This window comes from Eptatretus burgeri, chromosome 1 (genome assembly GCF_056783735.1).
Source record: "Eptatretus burgeri isolate ZD-2024b chromosome 1, Ebu_testis_v1, whole genome shotgun sequence".
NCBI classification, from domain to species: Eukaryota; Metazoa; Chordata; class Myxini; order Myxiniformes; family Myxinidae; genus Eptatretus; species Eptatretus burgeri.
Window position 1 is genome coordinate 115,342,129 of NC_140961.1, and position 20,561 is coordinate 115,362,689.

The 20,561-nt window shown below is 47.6% G+C and overlaps 1 protein-coding gene across 3 annotated transcripts in view; it reads right to left on the reverse strand.

Annotated features, from left to right (window-relative positions):
• LOC147035233 (putative ATP-dependent RNA helicase TDRD12) overlaps positions 1 to 20,561 on the reverse strand; it is a 51,653-nt gene continuing 31,092 nt past the window's right edge. For all 3 annotated transcript variants that reach the window (XM_085894853.1, XM_085894681.1, XM_085894764.1), the window contains exons 4-6: positions 3,110 to 3,243; positions 465 to 581; positions 1 to 128 (exon numbers count right to left, since the gene is read on the reverse strand). In XM_085894853.1, coding sequence (XP_085750979.1) covers positions 8 to 128; positions 465 to 581; positions 3,110 to 3,243 — 372 coding nt within the window. In that variant the 3' untranslated portion in view covers positions 1 to 7. The remainder of the gene's footprint in view (positions 129 to 464; positions 582 to 3,109; positions 3,244 to 20,561) is intronic.

Here is a 20,561-nt window from a genome sequence, read left to right on the forward strand (position 1 = left end):
CTCCAGTTTAAATGAGTAGTAAGTTGAAATTAGTATGAAAGTTGTGCCAAAAGATGGCAATTTCATCCTGACCTTCCACAGCTTCCTTGAAGTAATGTCGAGCCGCCATATTCCACTGCTCAGCAGGCCTACAAGAAGAGTGACATTCAAGTAACATAGTCTGATTTTTACCATAATGTCTCAGAGAATATGGTCGAATAGATTATAAATGAACGAAATGGTTTTCTCTCCATTTCAATTTTTTTTTGAGAATCTCCAAAATTTATGCAGATGATAAACATTCTCAGACAATTATATTAAAAAATATACATGCACTTTATGCAGACAAAAATCATTTGCTCTTTTTCATTGACACTAACTTCTGATGCATATAAAGGCAAACAGAAACAGAAGCACAATTACATGAATAATTATCATTACTGCAACTCTTGGATGTAAAATTGAAGATAAGGGAAATTACTGACCGCAAACAAACAACATCCTGCAATGGATCATAGAGAAGACCGACGGGTTTAACGTCTCCGAGTGAACACTTATATCGTATCACTGGATGCAAGAACGCCTCTCCAGGGGGCTGCAAGCTGATACAAACACACAAACAGTGTGTATAAACAATGAGGCACAGAATGGATAAAGTGAATGAAAGATGTGCAGTATTTTAAAATAAGGAAGGTGGAATTTGAGCAAGTTCTTCGGATCTGTGGAGATGCAAAAATTTGACCATTATATAAATTATGAGCATGTTATCTTAGTTAATGCGATAAATTGCAAGACAAATCTCCATTATGAACTGTTCCCACCAAGCCCATCAAGTATCTGCAGCCGTAGCTTTCCACAATCGCAGTGCACTCGGCTCATCAAAATGACTGGTAAATACGGCGAAGGCAAAAGGGAATTTTACATGCCTGATCAAGATGATTACATTTAAAACGAGAAGGGCACTCAGTAGAGTGCATACCTCCGCCCAGATCCGGGTCTTCACCAAAATAGAGTCCATTCATCCTCATCACACACCCAATCTGTCCGCCAAGTTTCGTCTGGATCCGTCCACAACTTTGAGATATCATGCTATATATTGTTTTTGACCCCATCTCTCAATGGTGAAAAACCACTTTGAAAAAGGAGCCGGATCTTAACAAAATTGTAATAAAAAAATTTCTCCTCGTAGCACTCAACGTACCCACCAAATTTCACACAAATCCATCCACATTTTGAGATAAGCTGCACATAAACAAACAAACAAACAAGAAAACGATGTCATGCAGAGCATGATGCTTGCAAAATCCACACCCTTTTCCAAAGGATGCCATTGATACATCAAATTGTCCATTTCATTAAGATTAATATTGACAATCTCAATCAAAGCTCAGATAAAAATTGATTTTTTTAGATTGAAATTGATGATTTTAGAAGTTTGGCTTTGAGTTGACCTTTGAGCTTTTGACCTCAAAGAGTTGGTTTCCCAAATCAGTGAAGCAATATGCAAATCCTGTTCAGCTTTCAAGTCAATCGGATGAAAAATGACGATTTAAAAATTTGACCTCAAAATCAAGAGGCTTCTCAGTTGAGACTACCTCTACAACTCTGTAAAGGGGGAGGACAGATGAGATGAGATATGACATGAGATACGAGATGAACAGTTATGCCGAGAGCAAATTGATCAAGAACAGCAAGAAAGCAGAAGATAGAGGTAACAGTTACACTGAGGGCAAATGAGTCAAGAGCAGCAAGAGTGCAAGTGCAGAAGAAAGGAAGTAGCAAAAGTACTGCCAAGCAAGACTGAACAACAAAACTTCAGGCCATTTGAGCTGAACAGAGAGGACGCCAATGCCTAAAATGTGCAGTTCAGCATCAACACACTAATATGGCACCTTACCATCTTGGCCAGATGACTAACGTGTTAATACTGTCACACATTCAGATTTCTTAGTGAATACATGAACTGTTTCCACAATTTCTTTGCCTGCCCTATCCCAGTATCCTACTGGTCTCTTCAAGCACTTTTCAGTGACAATTCCCCAGAGGTAAATAACTTCAGAACCAACATATGCAAATAAACAAGCACTTTTTCATTTGCCTCCTGTGGGACCAAAATAACCCCCCCCCCCCCACGGCCATGGCACCTCGAGTTTTCACATGCATAGTCAGACATTCCATTGCACTTCAACTGTTTACCCTCCTGAGGGGGAGGACAGACTGCATGGCAAATTGTACATCACTAATGGGGATTAAGCTGTAACCTCAAGCATCAATACATCTCAGAAGAATACATATCGACCTGATCGTTTCCAACACATCCACAAAGTGATAACTGGAAACAATCCTTCTGCTGCTGCCTACAGGAACATGCTGCTGTCAACAAAGAGGAAGATATTTGTGCAACTGCAGAAGGCAGAGAGCCGCAGGAAGTCAGGATGTAATTCAAGCATGGTCCTGAGTGCAAACGATACAATCAGTTGACACATGATGAAGTCGCAGCAGGGACATTGTCGTATGTCCGAGACAGATCACCCCAGCACATTTCCTATGTGTCTTGTAACATTGATACCATGTGTGACCTACCATTGTTTCTCGGTGGTTATGCTGGCTGGCACTGTGACACACAGCATGTTGCATCAAGTCAAACATGTCACACCAGGCTCACAAGGCAACAGTTCTACAACTACCACTTAGCAATTCGGGGAGAATTTATCCCCATACACACTGCAGGCAAGCTTTTCCAACAGTCTACATTTCAAATACAAGAGAAATTGGCTTCACACAAACCTGTCACTAAAAATGGAATAAAATCCGTCATATTGAGAATTGAACTTGCAGCCATAGATTCTCTTGCTCTCAGAACTCCAGTCAACCATCATGCAAAAAATTACACTTTTGGCCAGCGTGTAACAATCCTTGAATTTTTATGTGTTAAGCCACATGATTGTACCTCTGCAAATTTTAAATTATTTCCACAATAAATGCATATGGGTAGGAGTCAAGGTGGGGATAGGAGATATACATCAGCAGAATAGCTGCACCGACAAATTCATGTGAAAAGACCAAATTTATCATTCAAAACAAATCATACATGTACAGTATCCACTATATTGAAAGAAAAGAAAAACACCTTGGTGAAGATACTGTGATTGAACGATTGTAGTCCAACAGAAAACAACTTGTTTTATTGCGCATCCCCTGGCAAATGGCGTCCACACGAGCACGGCACCAGCGCTTCTTTTTCGGCCAGAACACTTCACAGTACTGCTCAAAAATAAGATGCATTATCAATATACAGCACACAATTCTATCGATACAAGTAAGTGTGTGTGTGTGTGTGTGTGTGTGTGTGTGTGTGTGTGTGTGTGTGTGTGTGTGTGTGTGTGTGTGTGTGTGTGTGTGTGTGTGTGTGTGTGTGTGTGTGTGTGTGTGTGTGTGTGTGTGTGTGTGTGTGTGTGTGTGTGTGTGTGTGTGTGTGTGTGTGTGTGTGTGTGTGTGTGTGTGTGTGGTGTTCCACAACTCAAACTACAAAACCGAGCAGCATGAAACTGCATGCATACTAAGGGACTACAAGAAATTGCATGAATGAAAACTGGGTGTTTGAGTGAATTAAAACATCCCGATACAAGTTTGGGATAAATTACAACATGTGAAGCAAGTATCCTGCCTTGTTGGTCAAATGAAGCTCAAATCCTTCGTGAAAATATTGTTGCAGGAATCACTTCGAGAGGTTAAAATATAGACTTTATAAAGTTATTTCCATAACACCTGATTTAGCGCAAGAGTGAAGTAAATCAATTGTAATAGATTATGTCGATATTGATAGATAAAGCCTGTCGTCTCCCCTCCGAATGTTTGCGTCTAAAACCGCTCATCCCATAATGAACTTTTATGGTTTATCCTTTGTAATCTGTCCTTAATGTTCTTTATAAAGAAAGCAGACTTGCAAAACCAAAATCGCATGTATTGGCATGGTTCTGCCATTTTAGAACCTTCGGGGTGGGGCCTCTGCTTGATTGAGGCCGGGCCCACAATGAGCGTCGAGCGGAGCATGGAGCAGGCAGGGCCAAATGACATCACACAGCAAAGCGAGAACAGAGATATTAAAAGGGGTAGAGGCAGACATTTGTGTCAGTCTCATCTGGGGAGTGTGGGAGAAGAACGTGCCGGGCAGCGTGTGAAAGAGGCGGAGCCTGGAGCCCTCCCCATCATCCAAGCGATTCCTCTTCGAATAGAACCAGTGGCCTCACACTTGTAATTACATACTCGTCGTCACAGGGGGGGGGGGCAATTGCAGACTTGGAGAACTTATCCTTAATCCCGATCTCATTGACTCTGCACCACCCCCCCCTCCCCCGGTGTGGTGATACGTAACACTTAAGCTCACAGTTTCCCGACTTAATTACATTGAGATGCCTCCTACCTCCTACATGTTCATGAACCAAACAACACCATTCAATCCTAACTTTCTTATGAAATTCCTCCATCTACCCCCACAACTGTAACAATTTATTAAAAAGTAGCACTCGTGAACGGACAAGTGTTTTGACTGCCGTACACTCACAGGTTAAACTAGAAGGGCACTCAGTAGAGTGCATACCTCCGCCACACGAGGTCTGATCCACGAGAACAAATCAGGACCATTACATTTTTGAAATGCCAAGCCATACAGGACTATATCATTTTTGGCCCGATCTCTCAATGGTGTAGAATCACTTTAAAAATAAATAATTCTCGGATCCAGATCCGGATTTGGATCTTCACCAAAATCGAATAAATTAGTCCTTGCCACACACCCAACCTGTCCACAAAGTTTCATCCAAATCCGTCCATAACGTTTTGAGATATCACACTATATTGTTACGGCTGTGGAAATTCACAAACCACCATTCAGGACCCTCAGGTGAGATATCTCTGGAAGTACATGTGTAGTTAGCCAAACCCGTTGTATAGAGGGAAGTTATGCGATTCATCCGGGCTGCGACGCTTTGAGTTAGCCATTTTTTCTGTTCTATCTTTATTTTGAACCAACCACGTCTCAACCGCCATCACACAACAACCACGCCACCGCCACCATCTACGCTCCCACATCATCGCACCACGGCCATTCCCAAACGGCACCATAACCATCAAACCACCACCGAAAACCCTCCACCACCTTCACCTCTCTCCTTCTACGGCCATTCCTGCACCACCTGTGAACACTGAACGTCGGGCCGTCTCGGGCCCGTTCGGCGTTTGGTGACGATTGCAACGAGCCGCGAGCGCGAATAGCAGCCTTTCCGAGGGAAAATTCAGATCAAAAACGCTACACGCCCACTTTTCCTCGGTCCACTTAGCGAGCACGGGGCGGCTTGGCCCTGCCTCCAGGCGCGTGTGTGTGAAGTCGATATATGCAAATTCGAGGATCGGGGAGGTTCACGCCCCCGTTTCCTCCGACCAATGGGCGAGCGTGGCTCCACCCCCGAGATCATTGTGATCCGAATATTTGCATATTAACTGCTCCTGCCAGCCTATAAGAAGGCGAGCGCAAGGCGAATGAAGTGAGTTGGGTTCTGGAGTCGCCGAGAGAGTTTGGAAAAGAGAGTCGGGTCGGTCGGGTGAGGAGAGTGTGGAACGGAGAAGAGTCGTAGTGGAACTGCAAGCACGGGAGCTCGGGTCCGAGGCAAGAAGGACGGCGGTCGGCGACGAGGTTATGGTGTGGGGAAAATCGCTCGTCTCATCGCGGGACCCAAGCCAGCCAGCCATCTCCCTCCCCCAGGGCATCAACAATTCCCCCTTTTCCCCGCGCTGAGATAGTGCAAAAGGGGGCCCCGTTCCCACCCCACTCCAAACGTCGTGCCAATGAAACCCGCCAAGGAGCACGGAGTCGGGGCACAGCCGCGGCTCGCCTGCCAACGCGTCACGAGGACGCGGGTAGGACACCCCCCCCGGTCTCGCGGACCTGGCCGCTCCTCCAGGTCACGCGCACATTTGGCCTACAGGCCTGTCTGCCCCCTTGTCTATGAGGGTGGCTTCTTTTCTTTGCTTTTGTGTAAATGTGTGTTGGCGCCGTCTGTAAAGTAAAGCTGTATAAGTGTTGCCGTGTGTGTGCGTAGTCGGTATTAACTCTGCGTCGTTGTTGCTTTTTTGTTTTAACTGCTATATGTGCATTTTGACTGTATGGCTGTATATACGTGCTCTCCGTGTGCCGGGAAATAAATGTGCATTGTGTGAACCGTTTTCCCGTTTCGCTTCGTCTTTTCCTAATTGAATCTCCATCCTGCTTCACATAAAGGGTTCGTAGTGGGTGCAAAACACCCGGTAAATAATCTGAACCGTCGAGGTCGACGATAACATCGCTCGGTTATCCCGATAGTACGGAACAGGCCGCCCAAGCGGCTCGTGTCCGGAGTCGACCTGCGGCGAGGTACGATCGCCCGGTTTACCATCCGCGTGGGTACTTAGGTAGGTCGAGTTTGGCGAACAACCCTATCCCACGCGGGTGGCCGATTGGCACCATTGTGGTGAGGTCGAAAGGCCCACCCGCGACTGGCTCCGGGCGATAGTTCCCGGAGGGTCACGACTGAATTGTCCGTCCGGTGGGCGACGTTCCGCGATCCGAGTTACGTGGCCGTCCGCACGCCGGCGGGCGCGAATTCGCAACACTGGTGTGGGAGTGGGAGTGCAATCCGGGAGTGGGATTCGAATCCCTCCCGCCTCCAAGCTAAATTCACGGGGAATCGGTTCAGGGGTGAGAGGAGCGACCCCCGATTCCCTCCAAATTACGAGCGATTTAAATTAACCCCTTACGAGAAATAAGATGGAATCTCAAGGCGAGCGGGTGCCGGGGGTAGAAATGTATATGTGTAGAACTGTAGAATCCATGGCCCGGGATGGTACTGCTTGTAATTTTAATCCGTGGGGAAGCTCAACCCCATTTACTGAGCACGGACTTTGCCGGAAAACTGGGTCGCATAATGGCAGCGCGATCGCACCTCAGCACGGAGCGAGCGGCTATTTATGTCGCTGCGAATGGCGCGACACGAGGCGAGCGCTCCTAACAGCCGTTTCAAACCAAGTGGGCATGGCAGGCGAGGCAGGCGGACATTGGCGGGCTATGGGAAGAATTAAAGGAAGAATGGAGGACCGAGCTCAAAAAAGAAAAGCAGAAACACGAGCTGGAAGTAAAACAATTAAAGAAAGAACTATTGGAGAAGTCAACACAGTTCGAAGAATTAAAGGGAAAAATAGGGGAAATAGACTTGAGGATCCATAAGTGGGAACAAGCGGAAAGTGAACTGAAGAAAAAGTTAGAAGAGCAAAAACGGAAAAACAATTTGGAGGGAAAGCAACTGAAGGAGGAGGCAACAAGAGAACAGGAATATCTGGAACAATTGAAGGAAGAGAGAAGAACAGGCAATCAGGAAAGAGAGCCTAGAATGAAAGATAAAAAGAGGAGAGAGACAGCTGGAGGAAAGGATGGAAGAATTCCTGGAAAAGTCTGAACAGTTCAAAGAACTGCAGGGGGAAATGAGGGAGGAAGGAGAAAGGAAAACAAAGCCAGAAAAGGAAAAACGCAAACAAGATGGGGAATTGGAACAACTGAAGGAAGAGGTAAGATCAGGCAAAAACAAAAGAGAAACCCTGGAAAGGGAGATAGAAATGGGAAAGAAATATCAGGAAGAACTAAAGGAAAGCAGTGATGAAGAGAGGAAGGAAAAATGGGAAAAAATTGCTGAGTTACAGAAACACCAAAACAAAGGGAGGGGATTACAAAACGAACTGAGAGTGTTAAAGGAGGGAAGGAAGAGGACGGAAAATGAAACTTTAAGGAACCACACTGTACAGATCAAACAGCTGGAAGCGAAGGCCAGATTAAAGAATGAGATGCAAGAAAGAGTAATGATGGAAGAACGAATGAGACAGAAGAAGGAAATCGACCAATGGAAGGAAACCACGAGATTGCAGAATGAGGAACAAGAAAGAGTACTGAAAGACCAAAGATTGAGACAGGAGAAGGAAGTCAGCCAACTGAAAGAAATAACGAGATTGCAGAATGAGGAACAAGGAAGACAGTGGAATTGGAAATACAAAAAACAAGGAATGAGACAGGAGAAAGAAATCAGGAAATTGAAGGTAATAACGAGATTGCAGAATGAGGAACAAGAAAGACACTGGAATAGAAAACTGAAAGAGTATGAATTTGAAACTGAACAACAAAAGGAAAAAAATAGGTTGGAATACGAGGAGAAAGTGAAGGAGCAAGGAATGAAGCAGGAAGGAGAAATCAGGTGATTGAAAAAAAAAAAAAAAAAAAAAAAAGGTTGAGGTATGCAGATACAATGGAAGAGCAACGACTGAAACAGGAGAAAGAAATCAAGCAATAGAAGGAAACGATGAGATTGGAGAATGAGGGACAGGGGGTGAAAGAAATTTAAAAAGAAAGACAAGAACAATTGAAAAAGAAAGCAAGGTTGAGGCATGCAGAGATAATGAACGAACAACGAACGAAACAGGAAAAAAGAACAAAGCCAATTGAAAGAAACTATGAGATCGGAGGCTGAGAAGCATGAGGAACAGTGGGAGAGAAAACAAAAACTATACGAGCTTGAAATCAACCAGCTCGAGGGGAGAGCAAAATTTGAGTCCACAGAGATTAAAAAATTCTGGAGGGAGAACGAACAGCTAATCGGGCTCAGAGAGGAAGAACGACTCCAATGGGAAGGAAAAAGGGACCAGGAAGAAACAGAAATAAGGAACAAGGAGAGAAAATGTATAGAGACGCGGGAGATAGAAAAAAATAGAGAGACTGCATGATAAAGACGGGGTTAAAGGAACGGAACACACACAGAGTAAGCGAGGCTTAATGGGGGTGAGCTGGTGGACTGTTTGGGGACCCGGTGCGAGCAGCTGGATGGCCTCCTCCAGGAACGAGGGGAGGGAGTATGCCCCCCTTGAAGCGATTCACGACAAGGTGGGTTTGGTCGTGCCAGGTAGAGTCGAGGGGGCGACTGCTGCGAACGGGTGCACGCCGAGCTTAGGGGGTATAGAGGCCCTGGAAACCCTTGGGGTGGAACAAATCCCCAGTGTGGTTGTCCCGGTGTGTGTGCGCCCCCGTGTGTGAGTGGTGTGGTGGCAAGTGTGCCGAGGTGCGTGCTTCCCAGCACGCCGTGTGTAGATGAGGCACCGCGTGCGAGTGTAAGGAGGACAGTGTGTGTAAGAGAGCGGTATGTGAGGGAGATGACGGTCGGCATGCGGGAGTACGCAGCCGCGTCTCCCGGGGTGAGTGTGATGGAATGGAGCTTGAGCGCGATAGTGCGACGGAGACAACGGCGAGAGAGGGACAAAAGCCGGGTAGCGGCCGTAGTTTCAACGGGGACCGTGCCGGGTTTACACGGCAGCGAGCGCGAGGTCCGTGCTGTGCAACGCACGAGGCCGCCACGTGCTCGCTTGCGGGAGTGAAGCCCGGTCCGGAAACGAGCGCGGTGAATGTTGCCGATCCCACGACGGACAAAGTTTAGGCAGGAAAACGAATTTGGACCGGATGGGTTCTGCACACGGGCGGGTGTGTTAAGCTCCAACGGGCAGAGCACATGTGTTCGCGTGGGGAACCCCTCGAGACGCGAGGCTTGTGTTTTTTTTATGCGCAGGGTGACGTTATGGCTGCTTGTGTGGTTGGAATCCAGCAGGAGGGGTTGAATCCCTGCCGGATGGTGCCGTCCGGAGGGACGAGGTACACGTGCAGCTGCCATGATGTTACGGGCAGCTACAAAGGTGCGCGGCTGTGAATTGCCGTGCTGGTGCGCAGGTTGCGAGTTGCCGCTCTGGTGCTGCGCAATAAAAAAAAGCAAGCCTCGCTTTCGGGTGAACAGGATTCCCTGGGCAGGGGTGGAAGATCCCTTGGCCTGGGCACAGGATGACAAATGGATAGGGGGATGGGTTAGTGTTAGCTCGACCGGCTTCATGGGGCAGGGGTAAGTCCTCATGGGGCCCGTGGAATGGATTAGTTAGAGGGATTGTAGTGAGCTTTAGGATGGGGAATGGATTTAAATGGATTTGGAGACATGGACAGACTTTTGAGTGTGTAGAGGGGACGTAGCTTAGCGACGTAGTGTTAAATGGAACGCGCTGTAGTTTAACGGACGACGTGGGAGCACGAGTGAGTTAGGGGAGGAAGTTAGAAGGATGGCAGAGTTCAGCAGTGTGTGTGTGTTGAAGAGTTGGTGAGTTGAGTGGAAACATGTGCTTGGTGAGTGAGTGAGGCCAGCGGGTCTGTGTGAGTGGAGCGAATGTGGAATGCATGGTGCGATGAGTGATTTGGGGGGAGGAGTGACTCCCGCCCAAGGGACCCCGGGGTCAGTGTAAAGTGAGGTAGCTGGGTTAGTTAAATTGAAAAATGGAGGTAGTTTTGTTGTTGGTGGGAAAGTAAGCTCGAAATCCATTTGGAGGGGTGCAGGAGCTCTGTTGACGGGCTGGGAGCATGGCTGCGAAAGCTGAGTATCGCTGAGTGGGTACCCCGGGCACCGGGCTCGTCGGCCGTGGTAGGCCAAGGGCCCATGGGGGGCTGGGATAGCGTAGTGGGCACGGGTGCGCCCACATTATGCGGGAGCCCAGGGCGCCGTTAGCCGCGTGGGCAGTGTTGTGGGCACGGGTTACCCTCGGAAAGGGGCCTGGGAAGCCAGCCTGCCACGTGAGCGTTGCAGGTGAGTTGCCATGGAGGGCACTCCCCGGTGTCAGGGAGCTGGTAGGCTCGGAGGCAGTGTAGTGCCCGGGGGTGCCATTGTTCGAGAATCGTCAGAAGGTCGTGCCTGCCAAGGGGAGCCACGCGTCCCAGCCGTGAGACCGTGTGAGGGCACGGGAAGAAAATTGGGGGGGGGGCGAGGCCCAAAATTGGGAGGACACCAACACAGGCGACGGGAATCTGGGTTGTTAGAACCAATAGATTAAGGGAGAGGCGCTTGTTGAAAGCCCCGGCGTAGTTTAAAGGTTAATGGTTAGGGTAGGTTAGGAAGTGTACCCCTCTGCACCATCCATCCCTTCGCTCTCGTTGTGGGCCGCTGGACCCACTTTGGGTTAGATCGCTGAAGTCTGGGGAGGCTATCTTGAGGCTTACATTGGGCCTCGACACAGGACGCGAGCTCTCCCTTATTCCCCTCCGGGAAGGGAACGTAGGGGTTGGGAGTAGGCTAGGAGACGATAGGTTAGCCGAACAAGGACGATAAAGGGGGTTAGGGGATGATTTATAGTGGGGAAGTGAACATAAAAACAACAAAAAAAAAAAGTTGGGGCTAAATTGGTTTTGGACAAATTAAGGGAGTGGGTATGGACAGTGACAGGCAAAGGCGATAGGTGGGAAGGAGACAGTAGGTAGGTCCGAGCCCGCCTTCCGAGTGGCCAGCACCACCGCAATCCCTCCACCAACCTACACTGAAAGGCAAAGGCCGGCAAACTTCATCGGCTGGCTGTGTTACTTCAAGGCCTGTGCCGGCCCACTTCATCTGCCAGCTGTGTTTTACTGCGAGGCCTGTGTCGGCCGGATCGTCTGCAGCTGTTTGCTGCAAGTTCTGTGCCGGTCTGATCGTCCGCCGGCTGTGTTTGCCTGCAGCGGCCTTGTTCTGCAGGCTGTGTTTGCCTGCTGCCTTTGCCATGCCATGCCCACTGCCCTCATCTACTTTTTGCCCCGTTCAATTTTAATTTTCCCCGCCCCTTGTTCATTGCCATGTGCGCCAGGATCGTCGCAACAGTTTGCAAGCTGCAAGAACTGTCCTGTTGGCAGCTACAACACGAGCCTGCGGTGGTCGCCCATGCGCCGATTGACTTTTGTTTTGCTTCCTGCAGAGTCCTTCGATCCTGGGCCATGGTTAGTGTAAATTTTGTAAGGTGTTAAGATGTAGTGTACATATGAGTGCGCCCCCCGGCATGTGTGTCATAGCGCCGGCAATTTTATTTAAGTCGTCCGTTTGAGTGGGTTTGTTTAGTTAGTTACTCAGCCCTCAGGTTATTTATTTTGGGGACACAAATACCATGAATGTTGCACTCAGGGATCCGTAGGTACAACGTACTCGGGGAGAACTATACATGATGGCACACGAGAATTTGACGACTCGGGACGAGTCTGTAAAAAGGGGAGGGCTATCGTTACGGCTGTGGAAATTCGCAAACCACTATTCAGGACCCTCAGGTGAGATATCTCTGTTAGTACATGTGTAGTTAGCCCAAACCCGTTGTATAGAGGGAATTTATGCGATTCATCCGGGCTGCGACGCTTTGAGTTAGCCATTTTTTTCTGTTCTATCTTTATTTTGAACCAACCACGTCTCAACCGCCATCACACAACAACCATGCCACCGCCACCATCTACGCTCCCACATCATCGCACCACCGCCATTCCCAAACGGAACCATAACCATCAAACCACCACCGAAAACCCTCCACCACCTTCACCTCTCTCCTTCTACGGCCATTTCCGCACCACCTGTGAACAGTGAACGTCGGGCCGTCTCGATCCCGTTCAGCGTTTGGTGCCGAGCGCACCGAGCCGCGAGCGCGAATTGCGGCCTTTCTGAGGGAAAATTCAGATCAAAAACGCTACACGCCCACTTTTCCTCCATCTACTTCGCGAGCGCGGGGCGGCTTGGCCCTGCCTCCAGGCGCGTGTGTGTGAAGTCGATATATGCAAATTGTAGGATCAGGGGTGGTTCACGCCCCCGTTTCCTCCGACCAATGGGCGAGCATGGCTCCGCCCCCGAGGTCATTCTGATCCGAATATTTGCATATTAACTGCTCCTGCCAGCCTATAAGAAGGCGAGCGCAAGGCGAATGAAGCGAGTTGGGTTATGGAGTCGCCGAGAGAGTTTGGAAAAGAGTCGGGTCGGTCGCGTGAGGAGAGTGCGGAACGGAGAAGAGTCGCTGTGGAACTGCAAGCAAGGGAGCTCGGGTCCGAGGCGAGAAGGACGGCGGTCTCGCGACGAGATTACGGTGTGGGGAATGACTCGTCTCATCGCGGAACCAAAGCCAGCCAGCCATCTCCCTCCCCCAGGGCATCAACAATTCCCCCTTTCCCCCGCGCTGAGATATTGCAAAAGGGGGTCCCGTTCCCACCCCACTCCAAACATCGTGCCAACGAAACTCGCCAAGGAGCACGGAGTCGGGGCACAGCCGCGCAGCCATATTTGCGGCTCGCCAGCCAATGCGACGCAGGTAGCACCCCCCCCCCCGGTCTCACGGACCTGGCCGCTCTTCCAGGTCACGCGCACATTTGGCCTACAGGCCTGTCTGCCCCCTTGTCTATGAGGGTGGCTTCTTTTCTTTGCTTTTGAGTAAATGTGTATTGGCGCCGTCTGTAAAGTAAAGCTGTAAAGTGTTGCCGTGTGTGCGCGTAGTCGGTATTAACTCTGCGTCGTTGTTGCTTTTTTTGTTTTAATTGCTATATGTGCATTTTGACTGTATGGCTGTATATACGTGCTCTCCGTGTGGCGGGAAATAAATGTGTATTGTGTGAACTGTTTTCCCGTTTCGCTTCGTTTTTTCCTCCATCCTGCTTCACGTAAAGGGTTCGTAGTGGGTGCAAAACGCCTGGTAAATAATCTGAACCGTCGAGGTCGACGATAGCACCGCTCGGTTATCCCGATAGTACGGAACGGGCCGCCCAAGCGGCTCGTGTCCAGAGTCGACCTGCGGCGAGGTACGATTGCCTGGTTTACCATCCGCGTGGGTACTTCCGTAGGTCGAGTTTGGCGAACAACCCTATCCTTCACGGGTGGCCGATTGGCACGATTGTGGTGAGGTAGAAAGGCCCACCCGCGACTGGCTCCGGGCGATAGTTCCCGGATGGTCACGACTGAATTGTCCGTCCGGTGGGCGACGTGCCGCGATCAGAGTTACGTGGCCGTCCGCACGCCGGCGGGTGCGAATTCGCAACAATATATTAGTTTAGCCCCATCTCTCAATGGTGAAGAATCACTTAAATGCTGCATAGAAGTGATGGCGTAAACATTTAAAACTATAACATTTTAATGTTGTGATGGGCACTATATACACAAAGAATTGTGCACTTCTTCATAAAAGCAACTAATTTGCTACAAATACAGTATTCAGGAATTTATATCAATTAATTTTAGATGTAGAGGCCTCTTTAAAAAAAAAAAAAAAAAAAAAACCTTGACGGCCATTTTCCAAGATGGCCCACCAAGCATATAAAAGTTAATATACTCAGCCATTAGACCAAATAAAATAAACTTTTAGTTTCTCGTCCCCGCTGGCTTCCTTTTTGGATGCCTGAAGTTGGTGGGTTGTTTTTCCTTTCCATCAAATTTACTGAAATTTTTTGGGGGATCCCTACAAGCCGAGCACTCACGCAAATTAAATCGATCTCATCTGCAAGTAGGCTTGCTCATGCCGCACAGTGCACTCGGTGAATGCGATTTTTGAGACACATACACACCACGCACACACGTGGTACGTACGTATGTAACGTGTACAGTTAAGTAAGCTACCTCGCTAGCTCTAGCGAGCGATCGCATGCACATTAGTGATCTCAAGAACAAACGTTATCAGTCACTTCAATTGAGCTACTGAAAAAGTACAGTAGACATCGGTCTTGAAATGGTCTTTTTTTATAACACAATGTTGAGGCTCATATAAGAGCAAACACACAGAACATATTGTTATGAATCTGGCAGCCATGAGCACTTAACAGCCTGATCCTATAGATCAGTTATATTGGTAAGTATGTGTTTCTTGGTAGGGTCCCGTCCTATGTTTAATGGGTGATTAATTGTACGTGCGCTGTGGATTATTTTATAGTTAGGATTTATATCCTAACTTTACATATTTTATATCCACAAAAACAACAGCAACACTATGGACCATTCTCCGCACAATGGCATGTCAAACACGCATGTGGGCGGAGTTCCCTCGGTCACCGAAGTTCTGACTCCACGCTTCGGCCAATCGGAAGGGTGCGAGCGCGTTTGCCGCCTTTCAGTCAATGAGCGCAGAGCGAGCTCCAAGAGAAGCAGTCTCTTCGGGGGCGGTGGATCGAGACACCCCGACACGCACCCCGACCAATCATGGGGAGATGACCGATTCCCCCCAGAGAATGAGGGGTGCGGTGACGTGAGACACGTCCCCCCCCCCCCCCCCGAGGGAAGAAATAGACGGGACGGCTCGGTCAGCTCATAGCTGGTCACGTCTTGTCGCTGGCTCTGGCTCTGGTCTCATCACAGTGATCTATCGCCTCGTCATTATCCGAGCTGGCTGGAGTCCGTGGCTGAATCCTTGGTCCTTCGATACCTGATATATCGACACGCGTCCGAGTCCCACCACCGAACAAGATCAACGTTACCACACGAGGTGGGCAGTTGCAAGAACAGGCTCTTCCCTCCCGAACTGAAGGGCACAATAAAGGGCAACCGGCCCCAGTGTGTGTGTGTGTGTGTGTGTGTGTGTGTGTGTGTGTGTGTGTGTGTGTGTGTGTGTGTGTGTGTGTGTGTGTGTGTGTGTGTGTGTGTGTGTGTGTGTGTGTGTGTGTGTGTGTGTGTGTGTGTGTGTGTGTGTGTGTGTGTGTGTGTGTGTGTGTGTGTGTGTGTGTGTGTGTGTGTGTGTGTGTGTGTGTGTGTGTGTGTGTGTGTGTGGCCAGCCCGAGAAGTAGACATTGCTTAAGTATCTCGCCCTTGTACATTGACTGCATATTCGGTTTTAAAACTTTGCTCTTTGTGTGTTCCCCTCCCCAATTATTGTTCATAAATAAACCCTCTTGTTGAATGTACCAGCTCGTTCTTCGTCATTTCTGCCATTGGTTTGCCATGGTGCGTATTGGGGATTAGGAAGTCCATTGCCGTAATTGTGCATTTGGACCGATGGGCCTCGATAACCATCCGCTCGGGTTACACACGATTCGAGCACGGTCACGGCTCGTTCCGCTCGAGGCCTGCCGCGGGTGTGGTTCTCCGGTAGTTAGACTGTGTGGGTATTTAGGTATATTGAAATTAGGCAATTCACCCGACCCCACGCGGTCGAATTATTGGCGATTCATGGTCCTGTAAAGGACCCGTACCTTCGGACTTATCCGAGGGTCACGACCTAAATTCCGGTGTGTTCGGTGGAGCAGACTCAACTGCTCCCTCAAACGGTCGTGCTCGCCACCGAGACCCAGCCGCACAACAATATAACAAGGGGTGCAGAAGACAAGAGGGAAGGGAGAGGAAATAACAAAACAGTGAGAAACAGAGATATTGTTACGAATCTGGAAGCCATGAGCACACAACAGACAGGTCCTACAGATCAGTTATATCGGTAAGTACGTGTTTCTAGTTAGGGTCCCGTCCCTAGTCGAATGGGAATTAAATGTTCGTGCGCTGCGGAGTTATTTTGATAGTCAGAGTTTTCTTTTACATTTTTACATCGCTTTCACAACAACAACACCCTGCTCACGGCATTCTTCACACGCCCACCAGCGAGCGCGCGCGTGGGTGGAGTCTAACATAGGCATGGCGTCCCTCTTTGGCCAATCTGCAAGGAGCGGGCGTCTCACCCGCCCCGTCTCCCACTCAACACCATCGCCATTACGCACGGGGCCGGAGGTGAGGAGATAGGCGGAGCTACAAACACTTCCGATCGGGACTCCTCCCAGAAGGGTAGGAGTTGCCCCGCCTACCGTGGGCCCGTCCAATGGAAGACGGCCAGGGAATCGCGCGATGGGTCCGAGCAATCAGGAGGCGAGTGGCCAGGAGAAGAAGCCCCTACCTCCTCAAGAGAAACTGTTGTCGTCAGGGCGAGTTTTGGAGTTTGCGTCCTGAGTCTGCTCGAGTCCACGTCTCTGCCTGGGTAGTGGTGGACTGCATCCCACGCTTCGGAGGTGTCTCGTCTGGCGCATTACCGCGAGCGGTCGAGTTTCAACAAGGGAGATCACCTCGTCTCGCCTCGGCTGCCCTGGTCCATCCTTTGGTGACCGGAGCTCCGGGAAGTGGTGGACGACCAGCCGCGCGCTCGCGACCAGGTAGCCAGCCGTCCTGACTCCCAGCCGAACTATCCTCCTCGGCTGGAAAGCTGAATAAAGAACCGACGGGGTCCATTTCTTTGCGTGCGTGTCTGAGTGCGGGCCCGTCTCTATAGTCTGGGATCCAAGGTCCAAAAATCGCCTTGAAAATGAAGTTACCTGTCACGGAAAGATATACTTTGCAGGCCAATTTTTTTTGCAAGTTCAGACCCTTAGGGAACAGAATCCAGAGGCCTGCTCTGCCTGAGGAATTGCAAAATTGGAAAAAAATTGCATTTTTTACCACGACTCCCCTCAAATCGAAACTCGCCTCTCGTGAAAAAATGCAGAATGATAAAGTTAGGGTAATTTTAATGGAATAGTACCAAACTTGGCACATTAATAGAACATAACATCCTGAAAATTGCCACTATACTTTTGACATAAAATTTCCAAGATGGCCACCATTTTTTTCAAGATGGCCGCCATTTTTTTCCAAGATAGGACAATATGTTTGACCATGGATATCAATCTTCTATTATACGTTGAGTATTATTCAAATTGTTTCATTGCTTTGTGTTTGTTATAAAACCATTGCATGGTTTGCACTATTAGGGAGTGCAATACAATGTATTGGGGCTTGTTTCTCGTGTCAAATCTGTTATCCTCCCAATGTTGACCTGAATGATTTAGCACATATATTAAAAAGGTATTGCGAAGTTTTGAGTTTCTCATATGTCTGTGACCCTCAGATAAATAATTTGGAAATATACACAAATATGGCCATTATCTTCTAAAATATTAATTTTTTTTCTCAATAAAAATACCCATAGTGAAAAGAAAATTCATAGAATATTTGACATGTCAAATGATTAAATTATTTTATTTTATTTAAAAATCATGTACACAACGAATATCAGGCTGGATATTTAAGATAACATTTTCATTGTCTTGTTTAAATAAAGTAATAAAAATATTACAAAATGCATTTTGAAACGATGAATACTCCCTCTCTTCCAAATTGGCATACCAGCAGACGACAACATTGAAGCAGATCTCCACAGCAAAAGGTACGTATGTTGTTATAGTATGCATGAAACCGCATTTGAATGTTGCATAATATATGTTCAAGTGACCATGTTATCAATTAAACAAAACATACCCATAATACTAGGGCGGCTAAGGCAGTGGAATGTGCATTTTGTGTTAAAAGCATGAAACTGGGCACACTTACACATTGACCCATACCTTAAAAAATTAGATATAGAACCCACTTGCCACGGACCAATTCGAGGCCTGGTTGCATGAAAAAGATTTCGGCGGAATAGCATTTATACATTAAACAATAACATTAATTAATCAATATATATATATATATATATATATATATATATATATATATATATATATATATATATATATATATATATATATATATATATATATATATATATATATATATATATATAGTTGAAAGTGTGTCTGTCTGTGTGTATGTTTCTCTGTGACCTATGCATGCGAAAAGTACTGGACTGATCCTCACCAAACTTCACATGCTGACAGAACATGTACCCGGGAGTGTCCTGATGTAAAAGAATTGTACTTCCGACTTCCGGTTTCCGAATTATGTCATCACCTGATTGTGCGTTTCTCTGTGACCTATGCACGCGAAAAGTACTGGACTGATCCTCACCAAACTTCACATGCTGACAGAACACGTACCCGGGAGTGTCCCGATGTAAAAGAATTGCACTTCCGACTTCCGGTTTCCGAATTATGACGTCATCACTTGATTTCGTAACGTTAATTTTTCAAGTTCAGCCGATTGACATGGGGCCAACGCCATATACAATATATCTAACATATGATTTTAAGTTTTTGTTTGTTTGTTTGTCTGCACGCGCTAATCTCCTGAAAGGTGAAAGATAGGAGCTAACCACTGAAACAAAAAATGTCGGGATGGGCCCCGGGATGGTTATAGGCTATGTGGCAAGGCCCCTCAGCCGGGGGGAGGGGGATGGGGGTGTGTTTCCCCCTCACCGACCCCCTTAGCCTATGACTGCCATGGCCCAATAGGGAACTAATACTGTGCTCGCGTCAGACATATGTATAGAAGATTAAATTCTTTCAAAAACAATCCGGGCAGTGCCGGGTGCATTCACCGAGTTTAATATAAAAGACTTCTGCCTAAAATATGTCAGCTAATTAACTATTCTGAATGGAATATTTAAATATTCCATCACAAACTGGTCCAACACGTGGAACATGTCTTTCAATCCAGACAAATCTCACACTCTCACTATGTCTCTTCGAAAGGACCGTTTACAAAACCCCCCCCATCCACTTTCTCAACAATCCTCTGGAAGAAGTCTTTTCTTTCAAGCTTCTAGGTCTCACTATCTGCCATGACCTTTCCTGGGAAAGTCACATTTCCAACCTCGCCTCAAAAGCCAGTCGCCGACTGGGAATCCTCCGTCGTGCTAAGTCCTTGCTCGGCCCTCTTGAGCTCCTGACCACTTACAAAGCTTTCGTCCGTAGCCTGATGGAGTATTGCTCTCCCCTCTGGGCTGGTGCTCCTGCCTCCCACCTTTCTCGGCTTCACGCTGTCGAAACCAGGGCATTTAAGATCATCGGCATCTCCCGCAATGAAGCTGAGTCTTTGGGCCTCTCACTCAATCACCGCAGGTTGGTCGGTGGTCTTTCTGTCTTCTACCGACTCATCTCCAGCCTTGCCCCCCCTGCTCTCTCTGCGATTTGTCCCCACCACATTTCCACAGGGCGCTCAAGGTCCGCCAACAACCCCCTTCTGGTAAAACTACCAAAATCACGAATCACTGCTCATCTTCACTCTTTCATTCCTCTTTTTTCCCGCCTTTGAAATAAACTTCCTCACTCTATTCTTTCCCATTCTTCCCTCCAGGCTTTCAAAACAGCTGTTCACCACCACCTCTTATCTTCCCCCATCCAAATCCTCGATCTTTTCTACCCCCGATAATCCACCCAAGCCCACTTCCCTCAATTCCCCTGCTTTCCTTCCTGAAAGTCCCTGAAATGTCCATCTTCTCTTCGCTATGTTCCCCGTCCCATCCCCATCCCTCTCCCTTCCACAGTTCACCTAATGTGTCTGTTCCCCACTGTTTTGTCCCTTCCACTCCCGCCCCTCTTGTCTCATGCCTCCTTGCTGTGAGTTGTGTGTTAGCTCTCATACGAGCCTCGACCAAGGTATACAAAAAAAAAAAAAAAAAAAAAAAAAAAAAAAAATAATGCCAAAAACATTAGGATTTTTGGTTACCATGGCAACAGAATTACAAGCATTTTAATAGTCTACTTACCGTCCTTATACAAATATCACCCTCTCATTATTTTTCCTTAGATGCATATTAATAACATATGTGAAAATGAAATTTTTGTTTTAGTCCGTTTGATGATGCTACTAATAATTATTTGTTGACATGCAAGTAGCACAGGAAGTGCACCTGCTCCAGTGGTAAATATCCAGAAGGTCATCACTGTAGCCACCTTTAAATGACTGTTTGGCAATCAATTTTCAGAAGAAGGTGAGTAATGCTACATTCATATCGCAGATTATATACTTCTGCACTCATAATGATAAAAAAAAATA